This window comes from Ammodytes marinus (assembly GCF_949987685.1).
Source record: "Ammodytes marinus genome assembly, chromosome: 2".
In the NCBI taxonomy this organism is placed as follows: Eukaryota; Metazoa; Chordata; class Actinopteri; order Uranoscopiformes; family Ammodytidae; genus Ammodytes; species Ammodytes marinus.
Window position 1 is genome coordinate 13,327,373 of NC_137231.1, and position 13,147 is coordinate 13,340,519.

A 13,147-nucleotide genomic window follows, 5' to 3' on the forward strand; every position below is an offset into this window, starting at 1 on the left:
TTTAAAGGTGCTGTGAGCGAAATGGTTCTTTTAGCTAACTTCCTGTCAGTGACTGCAGTTAGCAGTCCCCTCCCTCTTCCCTACGTCACCATATTAATGCACTGCGGTCTTCAAGCAGCAAGTTTTCTAGCATCATCTCAGATCCGTAAGTGCGATAAAACATTATTCAAAACCATCAAAACGGATATTGGGAAGGATTTTTACCTGCTCCACCATTGTACGAGCATAAACGCTCTGAGCGTGCACCGGCAGTGAGAAGTGCCGGTTTGTAGCGTTCTCTCTTCTGATTGGAAACCAGTTTTGGGATCCCAGAAAAGTTCACTTGCCAATTACATGCAGAGCAGTTGACTGAGAGATCGGAGTTATGAAACGCGCACACTATATAAGTGATCACTGTATGAATAAAGAGCGATTTTTTTTTTTTTTTTTTTTTTTTTTTTTTTAAGATATTTTTTGGCATTTTTATGCTTTATTGACAGTGCAGAGAGACAGAGGTGAAATGGGGCAGAGAGGGGAGTGACATGCAGAGAACGACCGCGGGTGGGAATCGAACCCGGGTCCGCTGCTGGGCCCGGCCCGGGAGGGGGACGCCTTACTAACTGAGCTAAAGGCGCCCCCCTATAAAGAGCGATTTAACGCATATATTAACATAAAAATATCGCTCACTTCACCTTTTAATTGTGATCAAAACAGCATGCTGTAAAAATTTCTATTTAAGAATCTAGCAAATGTATAAATATGTTTAAAATAAAATGTTTGTGGGACTAATCTCCTTTAAAATGGAAATAACAATACAAAACAGTACATTTGTGAATACCATAAGTCTGTTGATATTCTATATTTTTCTTGTCAACAATGAATTGATCCCACTAACCAGTTATGTGGGTGTGTCTAAGGCCTGACATACTGTACAAGTAGCTTACTTCTCTTTGCCACTATTGTCCAAAAAATCGTAAAATACATTAATGAGCCTAACGGTACTGAATGACATGATCCCACATTATGATGAACTGAGGCACTGTATCTTATTCTCAATTAGTCCCACAGACACTTCCTGCTGCCATAAATGCTCGTTAGTGAACCAAATCCAATCTCCAAATCTCAGCTTCAAAATATTCCACAACGAATGTACAATTTACAACTGTTTGAGTAACTGAAAAACACAGTGCCCTAATGTGATCTAGTCTTTTTGTTTCCTTTTTCATGTTTTAGGCCTTCATTAGGGATAATTGGCTTGGTGCCGAGTGCCACAGGCAGGCGACAGTTTAGACATTTAACTAAGATCTTTTGAAAATAACTAACTTATACTGTATAACTTTGCTAGACTTATCCCTTGAAGTCCATTAAGTCAATGTTTAAATTTGGCATACAAGATTGCTTTCCATGGTCCAATTATCATCATATAATACAACAAAATTATTCCAATAAACTGGCCTCATGAAAACCAATTAGTTAAATCTTATCATTTACAATAGACATCGAGTGATGTCATTTGTTGAATTGTGGGTATGGTAGTTTAAGTTTAGGTTAGAAAGGTTAAAAAATAAGACACTCTGATTCTGCTGCATCGTTTTGGACTTTTTTCCTCCCAAAGTGACCATCCCAAAGTCCAACAACTCTATAGGAGTGCTTTGCCAAATTGGGGGAGCATGTCGGTACACAAAGAGTTAATTTTTTTTGGCACAGATCTACTGAATTTAGGTTCACATAGTGTGGCCACCTTGAGTTAAGCTGGACCATTATACACACATAGGGATATTACATATTTACAACAACATCAAGTTCTGTTTCCAGAAATGAAGGAATGAGAAGAATTTACTGTCCAAAGAAAAAAAGTGAAAGGTGCCAGTGGTCTTAAACACAATCTCACAAAACAACACTGGCTGTGGCGCAGTTGTTGGCCGAGATGCCGATGCGACGGCGGCATGTGAACATTTTGCGGAGCTCGGCGCGGAAGCGGTCGTGGAGCCAGGCGTAGAGGAAAGGGTTGCAGCAGGACGAGCTCATTGCACACAGGTGGCAGAGCAGCTGAATGAGCAGGAAGTAGCGCTTATCAATCAGGTCAATGTCAATGTCTCGCAGCACGTTGAACACGCTGATTGGCATCCAGCAGACGCCAAAGGCCGCCACCACCAGGCTCACCAGCCGGAAGGTCTTGCGTTTGCGCATACGCTGAGCCTGGGCCTGGCTCTGGGTGTGGTGGCCCGGCACCACGCAGTTCCGCAGTTTGACAGAGATGCACAGGTACGAGATAGAGAGCGCAGACAGAGGCAGGACGTAGGTGATGAAGAGGGTGCTGGACGCATAAGCCAGCCGCTCCCTCTCCTGGCCCATCCAGAACTCCTCGCAGATGGTGAAGCCCTCGTTCTTAAACTCCACGTGATAGGTGTGGGCCACAGCCGGAGCCACCAGACCACAGGAGAGCAGCCAGCACCCAGATAGGAGGTAGGTGCACGCCAGGACTGAGATGCGCTTTTTCAGAGGATGCACAGTGGCGTAGTATCTATGAAGAAGCAGAAAAGAGGTAAGCAGTTAGTTCAGATTAGATCACATCTACCAATCTAAACTAGTGTGGAAAATTTAGAAATATGCCAAGAAAGTTGTTGCTAGTAGTCAGGTAAATGACAGTACAGCAGTTGGCAATTCATTGAGTTTCAAAAGAAAAATTATGTTTTTAACTTCACAAAAACCAAATCCATTTCAGCTCTGTCACTGTTTCCGAGGTCAACACACAAAGCAGGATTTGGGCTTCTGGCACAAAACCTCAGTCACTGGTAATTGGGTGAAAGTAGTCTGATAAATCATTATCCAACATTTTGTACTTTGTAATATTTAGAGAGACTCAAAGTATATCAGTTCAGGGATGTTGGCTTAAAAAGGTTGCCCAAATTCTTCGAATATACGCCAACTATTATGGTTGCATTTGCTTACTTAAGTCCTGGAAACTAAAGGAAAATATGCACTGTCTATGTTATTACATTTTGTGCAAAGAGTTCCTCTAATGTGTGGAATTATTCATTGTGTTATTTCTTCTTTTATGTGTAGTTTTTGACAGAGCAACTAAGGTTTGAATACATGTAATTGCCTTAAGATGAAAACCTTGCAGAGCGTTGTCAATTATACAAGCTTGCCCTCTGTTAAATTGTCCTCCGAGATCGTAAACACTATACGCAGTTCTGGCATCTTACATCACCTCTCATTTTTGTACTTTTTGTAATGACAGTTAAATTAGGCCCTGTTCTCACGGTGAAAACGTGACAGTTTTCCCGTTTTTTTTTTTTTTTTTTAAACCCCGTTCAGACACAATTTATCTGACATCTTCACCCGTACACATGTTTTCAGAGGAAACGGGACGAAATCGATGTAGTAAGCATGCCAGGCCAGCAGTTGGCGGTACAAGGTAGTAGTAAATAGCATTTCTGGTGCATCCGGTGTCGGCTGTAAAAATTGAATAAAAAGGCGCGCCTGCGCAAGAACGATTCTTTTTCTCAGCTCTGTGAAAAACAACAACAAACATGGCAATCGTGCCAGTCTAAGTATGTGGACATTTTGGCGTCCTTTTTGGCGCAGTATCCAGCAACAGCACAGCAACAGCACAGCGAATACAGCTCGGTGATCCGCCATTGTTGTTGTTGTTTTCCAACTGGCGCACATGGACCTACAAAGACGGCGCATGCCCATTTATCTCCAAACGCAATGCGCATGTGTGAGGGTGGAGCCGTGGCGTCAGCGTTACCAGGGGACAAGAAACCAAAACCGTTGTGTTTTCCAAAAAATCCTCTCTGGGAGGTGATCTCAAAAACTTGCGGTTTCATGCCTGCGTTTGCTGTTTTCATGTACATGATATAGTGCAACCGCGGGAATTTTTCCGCGTTTGCACCGTTTCGTGTTGCCGTGAGAACAGGGCCTTAGGCCCCTTGTCTGGAGAACGTGCCCTTTTCTAACTCTCTGCAGACAGAACAAATTGGCTCTTCTATGAGTTTTACGGCCTCTGCACACATCCTGCGTCTACCTCTGGAGCTCGTCGCCTTACCTTACTGCTGCGTCTCTCGGACTTTTCTCGGACACACATGGAACGTCTCAGCAGCTGCTGCTGCTGCAGCGCTGCTTCTAAAAGCCCTATCTTTCAACACAAAGTTTTCATAGATAATTCCCATTAAAAATTAAATTATTTCGTGTCATTTATGATGCATATGATTTATATTGAGTCTAATATTGAGTCTGGACAGTAATCCGTGCGCCCCATTGCCTTTTTTTTTTTTCTTGCCACATTTTCGCTTGTTGGAAGTTTTATTTTGAAAGGGACACACCAGGAAATGGTGAAACTACAGCGAAAGCTGCCGGTATGAAGTCAATATGACTCTCAGCAGAGTATTTCTCTATCAGTTAAAGCAGAGAGACCCGAGAGAGACGCGCGGCTCTCAGAAAAAAATAGGCGAGCCTCCTGAGGTAAAGGGGAGCGTCGCTGCAGACGTGCCTCCGACGCGCATCAGCAGTGCGTCTGAGGTTGGATGTGTGCCTGCTCTAGATTGATTACACGGTCAGTGACAAAAAGTCAGACGCAGACGCGAGGTAGACGCGCGGTAGAGGTAGGATGTGTGCAGAGGCCGTTATTCTCTGCCTCTCTTTTGATCCACAATCAGTTGTCTTTTCACAGACATAATAGCTCCTTTTTCTTCCAATCCTTTCACCCAGGTTCATCCTGCCTTGTGATCCTCTTAATGCTGTTGTATTTCCCACTTTTCTCTCTTCTTTTCTCCCTCCACTCTGGAACTCAACATTTTTCTTTTTCAGGACAGACTTGTTATGAGCTCATCCTCCTCTCTAAGCCTATTCTAACTATCCCTCTCAATCTCACTAATGGTTTTCACCCCTTAACACTGCATCTCTTCTTCCAACCCTCACTAATGGGGATCCCGTGGCTGTCCAATCAATATCAGACATAGTTTTTGCTGTGAAAAATTAGTTGACCACATGCTCACCTCTGCCTACAGAGTTTTGCCAAATGAGAGCATGTATTCCTGCCAAAAAATACACTGATAGTAGTTGCCCCATATCCCCCGCTTCCTGGACCTGACATTTGTCTGAGATGTGTAAAATGACAACAACAAAATCCAGGTAAACCTGTAAAGACAATCCAAGCAGCCAATTATCCACACTGAGGACCCTTTTATCGTAAATAGGCAAGAAGATTTAATGCAAAATGAAGGGATTTTTTATTCACTCTTATGGCTGTTAATGTTGTTAAAAATAGACTAAAACCTTTGCCCATTGTCTTATGGGAAGCACAGCTAACAGAAGAACAGGAACGTTACCTAGTAAAAGTTTAATGGACAGACCGATGCAATTCCCCTTCTTCCACTTTCATGTCATACATACTGCCCTGATGGATGAAAGTTGGTTTGACTTTTGCAAAGCATTATGTTAGGCTGTCAACCTTCAAGACCTGCACTTACTCACAGGTGATTGCAGGCCAGCCTGGTGACTTTGTCTATGACGTGAAGCATTACAGAAGAAAGAACACTCTCCAGACCAGGTGTACTGGTCCATTCCAAGTCCTGCTGACCTCCAACACCGCTGTTAAGTGTAAGGACGCCTCATGTGTTTCCATGCTTCCGACTGGGAAAAAAAGCTACAGCCCTATATGATGAAAACATGTACAAGTGTCCACCTGGCCGGCCACCAATGGAGTACTCTTAACACTGATGCATGCTAATAACTGCCATCATGACTGGAACATCAATACTAGTAGTGAAGGCAAACCCCTTATGGCTTTTGCCCATCTCTACTATAATATGCCATCTACTCCACCTAATTACAATTACATTTTTATACTCATGCTTGCCCAGAAACATCTACTCCACCAGAATACAATGCTACTCATATGCCTACTCAGCTGTACCAGTGTTGAGACCATTGCCCTGTAAAACATGTACCAGCAACCTTCGGACAGGCAACTGCTGATTCATCTTGGCATAATGTAGTCCCTTAATAATTAAAGTGTGCTGCATCAGGAAGAGGACATAACCTTATGTTTTTGTTGAAATAACCTGCTTGATTTTCCAAGCTATGATTATAACTTTTATCGGATCATTGTTCAAGACTACCACTGCTAAGGTGACTAAGATAATGGTCAATCGAGTCCCAACCAATCACTTATCTGAAGTACCTTTTTCTGGAGGGCTGATGGGAAATACCCAGCCGGATTGGAATGGCACCTTAAATCGACAGCAGCTTTAAGAAGCTAATTTCAAGACCCTGGCACTGCTCTCACCAGGCATGCCGCTAGTTTCCCTCCTAGATAATTTTCTCCTAAAGCTAAGTAAAGGTTGTTTCTTCAATTGGGACGTGAGTGACGCTTTCTTCAACACAATAATTTTTCCACAGTTGCCTTCGCTCATGGGATATGTCAATGAAATGGAGAACGCGTGTAAATAAGGCTATACAGAACAGAAGCCCCATGAGGTCTCTTTATGGAGTCTGTCCACAGTCCTCTGGCTCATCATCACGACTTACCTGTCCACGCCGATGGCAGTTAGGGTGAAGACTGACACGTACACCGTCACGGGCTGGATGAGGTATACCAGGTAGCACATGAAGCCACCAAAAACCCATCCGTGCGGGTTGAAGGCGTAGGCCAGCGTGAAGGGGACGCACGTAGCGCACATCAGCATGTCGGAGAAGGCCAGGTTTCCGATGAAGAAGTTGGTGACGTTATGCATCTTGCGGGTGCAGCATATGACATAGAGGAGCAGGTAGTTGCCAAAGACGCCCACCAGAGCCACCAGAGTGTAGCAGGGGATGATGAGCAGCTTGAAGGACTGCAGTAGCTCCACACCCACAAACTGAGGGCTGCGCTTGGAGGAGCCGTTCTGCAGCGCCACCTCGAAGACCACCTGCCCGCTGTCGTTCCCGTTCAACTCATGCATCACATGCTCGGCCGCCCAGCCACTGCCTGTGCCCTCCATATCAAAAGGCTGGTGACCTGTATAGGGAGCGAAAATCATGATTGCTTTCAACTTTGTGGCTTCTCCATGCAAGGACAACGATTGCATTATGTTGGAAAAAATGTACCACCATCATCAGACATGTGGAAAAGGGACTTGATGAGATGTCCTGTGCTGAAGAGATTTACATTATATTGTCAAAGGTAAACCGAAAGAGTTTGTTTGCATCTCGGACTCATTTATGTCCTTGTTGGCCAACAAAAAAGAAACCTAACATGAAATTATTGACCCTGCCTTTTATTTATTTTTTCACTGTCCATTCTATTTGATTAATTTTGTACTTATTCTTTATAATTATTATTTATTTATTTTTTCGTTTTATATCTAATTTAATTTGATATTTTTTCATTTATCTGAATCTGTGACTTTATGAGGGGATTTATATTTGCTCATTCATATCTAGGTTCTGATATACAATTGAAATTTAAAAAATATATATTTTTGAAAGAAAAAGATTGCTTTAAACTAGAGTATGCCTGTATGTATTCTATAGCATGTGCATAAATACATATCAAACTCTGCCACTCAGAGTGAATGAAAAATTATAGAATGCTAAGTGACTCAGAAAGTAACATTCAAACAGTCTATGTCCGTGAAATACCATCAATGGACATTTTCCCCTTTATTACAATCCTTTGTCAATGCAGAAAAAGCTATATACATCATCACTTTTCTATGTCCCATTATAAATGCTGACCTTGTTAGAACATATTGTTTAGTCCTGCAGCTCCAGAGGAAAATCATACTGGCAGTGATTTCCTTTTGTCAGAACTTGCTTGACTGACTTAATTTGGAAACCTTGACAGCAATTTCAAGTTCCCAAGTAAAGGGGGACAAAATACTGACTGTCATGTTCACTTGTAATGAGGATCACACTGCGCTCAAACACATCGTCAGTGTTGCTTTATTGTCATGTGGGCCTAATTAAACAAATAAAATGACAGTATTTTGTCCTCCTTAACTTGGGAAACTGAGTATAGCTACCTTTTCTTTACTTTTTGGAACATGTCTATTGGGTTTTGGATTTAGCACTCCACTGAGAATCTCCATTATTGTAGCACAACCTCCTTTTTGAACTCGACAGCAATTTGTTTCTATTATTCTGTTTGAAGTCTGTTTTGTTTATTGCTGTGGTATAATTCAGACATGAAGTATTCCTTCTATCACTGTGAGTCAGATGACTCAGTAATTTCAGATTCAGACTGACTGACTACGACCTGCTCTGGACTATTATCTAGCCACAGCCCGTGCATGTGCTGTCTTTGTATGCACTGCACAGGGATATTGGTATCAATTCAATTTAACTCAACCCTGATATAGCCACACTGAGAACATTTAAAGGGCTTGTTGTGACAATATGACTGCAGAACAGAATACTGCATTGACATAAAAGGTGAGCACTGGAATTATAAATTCACTCAGCAGTGACCTATTTGGGAAATACTTTTTGCATTTTTAAATTAAATGGGTTTTGCCCAGTATATGCCCGTTACACAGAGGACAGAGGGTGTGGATTGCAAAAAAAAGTTTTTATTTTTTTACACATTGTTACTGACATTTTCGACAGAAAAAGGTGAATAGAAATGTGTTACATGTACACAAATCAAAAAAAATTATGTCATAAATCAGATTTTTGTTTCCAATAAATCCTCTCCACATAATACAGCATTTATTTGATTGGTTGGGGTATCCATTATGCCGAGCAGGACAAATACAAGCTGATATAGTGGCAGCTATGTTGTGGTATCAGGGACATATTAATAGATCATCAGTAACATCCATCAGTGTGAGATAAATTAAAAATATTATTTCTTCATAGTCTGTCAAAAAGAGATGCAGCCGTGGAACACTGCGATGTAATCAGATAAAAAGTGCATGTAATGAACATATTAAGAGCATAATAGCCTTAGTCATTCCAAAGATGTATATGTAGAGAAGAGCCTTTTAACATGATTGCAATTTAATTTGTGCATTCGTTTGCACGGTTTAGATATTTCTCTTTCAACTCAAATATCTGCTGAAGGCTAATGAATTATATTTAATAGACTTATCTTAAATTACGATGACAATCCAACTTTGCACCTCTTATTGAAGAAAAAAATATGCACACCTACCGTGTGTTGATTTCTCAGTTCCAGACACAAAGTATGAGTGCAGGAGAGATCCAGCTCGGAGAATCTGCGCGCCTCTGGACAAATGCGCGCTTCTCACACGAGTGAACGCATGTGGGTTACTGAGCAACCTTCTGCATCTTTATAGGTCCATGATCTGCACTAGAAACCTATGGGATTTCATGTGGCAGTAGCCTATTGATTTGCATTGTTATATGTGACACAGGCTTTTAAAGCGATGGTAATGTTTTGCCTGGCGACACATTCACAGGAGGCAATCTATTGGCGGGGGGGGGGGGGGGGGGGCGATCTGGCTTTAAAGTTGATCGGCAGCTCCAATGCATGAAAGAACACTGGTGCACGTAATATTGAGAGTTTAACCTGCATATCCTTAATACCCAGGGGGCAAAGTGATTTTATGGACATGGAGCGCTGTAAAAGGTTGTTCACGAAAAATGACATCTAGGATCTTCCACGATCACAACCTAGGTGGACAACCTGGTCAACTAGCTGCTGGAAAGATACAGGGAGCCGACATAGCAAATCAGAACCACTGTTTAAGTGAATGGGGGTGAATGGGGATGGGCTAATAGGGATTTTTGGAAACTTTCCAAGTTGATTACTGACATTAAAACAAAAACTTTTTGTATTACAGTATTTTCCAAAATGTTTAAATAAATATGAAAAATCATCAATATCTTACTAATGATGCGTACATTTGCATATCTGCAAAGCCCCAAAATCTAGATGTTGGAAGAAAACAAAGTAAATTTTTTTTTAATTTTGAAAACAAAACAAGTGTCCAACTGCCTGAAGCCTTTCCTAATCACAGTTCAAATTTGATCAATAACCCATAGAATTTTTTTTTACACAGTTACATTTCATGTGCCATGGACCAAAAGTGTCCTTTTGGAGTCTCCAGCTGGTATTTTAGGAAACGGCTAGACATTCCCTTGTAAAAAAAACTGTGTAAAAATTTTTATTTTTATTTTATTTTTTTTGATTTTATTGATCAAATTTGAACTATGATTAGGAAAAGCTTCAGGCAGTTGGACACTTGTTTTGTTTTCAAAATTTAAAAACAAATTGACCAACATCTAGATCAGTGGTTCCCAACCTGGGGTCCGCGCCCTCTGCGCTGAGGTTGTGACTTGTGAAAAAAAAATAAAATAAATTGCACATTAAATTCATAAAACCCCAATAACATCCAATTGGATAATCAAAAGGATGTTTAATGCTAATTAAAACATATTATTGGTCCACATTTAAATTCATTATTATATGAACTCTGAACTTGCGTAAGCAACCTTCCGGTCGGCTCGTGGGTGGCGGGCAATGCTGATTGTTTCGCTGCGGTCAGCCTCACTTTACACAGAAAAAAAAATGTCTGTGAAACGTAAATGTACAGATGGTTCCTCTGTACCAAAGATGAAAACAAAGCAATATCTCGAGAGATACATCGATTTTGGTTTTATGGAAGGACGGGACAGTTTTCGGCCAGAATGCGTCATTTGTGGCGAGAAGCTAGCTAATCAAAGCATGAAACCATGCAAACTGAAACGACACCAGGAGACCAAACACCCCGAGACTATTGGTGAAAGTCGAGAATATTTTGAGAGAAAGAAGCAATTGGCACTATCACGAAGATCTACGGACATCAGAATAGCTTTTGAAAAGTACTGATTTACATAGAGCCACGGAGCTCTGTGTAAATCAATACCTGTTTATTTATTCTTATTTTTTTTTGCAAATAAAAGTTTGTTATTAATCACTCTATTCTTTTATTGTGTGTATGTGGGTCGGAGTTAGGGTTGGGGGGGCCTTGCTTGTCTTGGACCCTGGCACGGGGGTCCTCAAGGAAAAAAGGTTGGGAACCACTGATCTAGATTTTGGGGCTTTGCAGATATGCAAATTTACGCATCATTAGTAAGATATTGATGATTTTTCATATTTATTCAAACTTTTTGGAAAATACTGTAATACAAAAAGTTGTTGTTTTAATGTCAGTAATCAACTTGCAAAGTTTCATAATGATATCTATTAGTTTAAAAAATTCCCAATTAGTCCTCCCAAATTACATTAGCTAGTGGTCATCTGTCCCTCAGTCCAGTTATTAAGCATCTGGCTGCTAGCAAGTTATGACTTGTCGCAGCAATCAGTTTTCATAATAGTAGGCCTATGGTTTTCCTTTATTCTCTTCACCTGAATGAACCAGAATGCTACGATTACATGTTAAAAACACAAAACAAATATTCTGGGGGGAATGACCCCGGACACCCCTACAGGGGTATAGTTTTCCGACAGGTCACCTTTTTCAGGGCTTATAAATTTGCCGGTCTATATTTTAAGTAAAAAAAACTAAAATAAGCGTAGTGAAGTTTAGAAAGGTAACACTTTACAATAAGGGTACATTAATTAATTGATAGTTAATGCCTTCTCGAGTCTAGCATGATGCCACTGCCTAACAAAATAGCCAGTTATACCGATAAATATAAGTTCCAGTTATACCTTTTCATTTCTGCATTTTTTTATCCTTTATTAGCCTGGTCCAACCAGACCATCATACTTCATTTCATTTGTACAGAAGGTCTGGAAGTGCTGTAATAGGCAAAAGTTCACTCACTTGGAGGCGGGTGTCTGTTGAAGTTTAAAACTATTGGATCAGGGGGCGCCTTTAGCTCAGTTGATAAGGCGTCCCCCTCCCGGGCCGGGCCCAGCAGCAGACCCGGGTTCGATTCCCACCCGCGGTCGTTCTCTGCATGTCACTCCCCTCTCTGCCCCATTTCACCTCTGTCTCTCTGCACTATCAATAAAGCATAGAAATGCCCAAGAAACATAAAAAATAAAAATAAAAAAATATTGTATCTGCCCAGTGCCACTCTGGATTAGCCAACCAATCGCATAACGTTTGGTCGTCACGTGTGTCATGAGCCGGCTTCTGGCGGTGCGTTCCAGTTGGACAGGGAACTCGGAAATTTCCGACTTCACTACATATTGTGGTCTATGGATCTACCGGTACCTGGCAACGGTAACTTGTTAGAGCCTAACGTTTAGTTATTTGGACGAGAAAGGTTGTCGGCGTCCATACTTTCGCGAGCAGATGTACTGGAACACAGACCAAGTCGGAAATCTCCTTCTTCCGAGTATAAAGGAACACAGCATTCAACTGAAACTGGAGCGCGACTTCGACGTCATCGTTCTCAGCCACTCGCTCTGTTCGCTGATTGGACACACAGAAATCTGTTCGAGCAGGATCCCAATAATACGCCCCATCACCAGACTGAGGCTGTGTTCGGAAAGCCATACTAGCGTCCTACATCCTACATACTCACCATCTATATACTGCATACTGTCTACTCAAACATCGATTGTGTATGCGAGGTGCGTCGAAACGTTTTCAGTTGAAGTATACTCAAGCAATGAAGAATTTCTTCTTCTTCTTATAAGATTCAGGCAGTTAAGACGCTGTTTAGCATATAACCGCCCTCTACAGGTTAGATATTGAACTAGATTTTTACAGTCCTGTGTTCATCATCTGTGTTTTAGACCTCTTGTTTTATAATTATGTTTTGAGGCGGAGGATCCCTCCGACGCTCTATTGTCCGGCTCATCAGACAGCACTCAGCTGTCTGTGAGTTGAGCTGGACGAGCCGCGGTGTGTGGAACAGCGATCTGTTCTGATCTCTCTCCACTATCAGACTCACATCACTCATTTCACTTAGTAACTCTAATGTTGTTAGGTATTTATCTTCATCTCTTATCTATTGTAAGAGTTTATGAATGACTGCACGTACAGTTGTCAGATCGCGGACCCCAAACAATGTCGTTGCCTAGCAACTTGCTCGAAAATATTTCATTTTCCTGGGGGGGTAGAATTGACCCAGTGCATTGTGGGGCGGTTGAGTAGGAAAAGTATACAATCGATTCATACCCAAAATCTTCCCGGAAGTTAGTAGCCTACTCATCCGGGAATTTCTCGCATACCCAAACTCGCATACCCAACCGTCACATACTCAAATTGAAGTCAAA

The 13,147-nt window shown here is 41.5% G+C and overlaps 1 protein-coding gene across 1 annotated transcript; it reads right to left on the reverse strand.

The window, feature by feature from the left end:
• Window positions 1-1,866: 1,866 nt before the first annotated feature.
• Window positions 1,867-6,968, reverse strand: prlhr2a (prolactin releasing hormone receptor 2a; the record flags this gene model as incomplete). The annotated part of the gene is made up of 2 exons (XM_080041198.1): window positions 1,867-2,503; window positions 6,517-6,968. The coding sequence occupies 2 exons, from the start codon at window positions 6,966-6,968 to the stop codon at window positions 1,867-1,869; spliced, it is 1,089 nt and encodes a 362-aa protein (XP_079897324.1).
• Window positions 6,969-13,147: the final 6,179 nt, after the last annotated feature.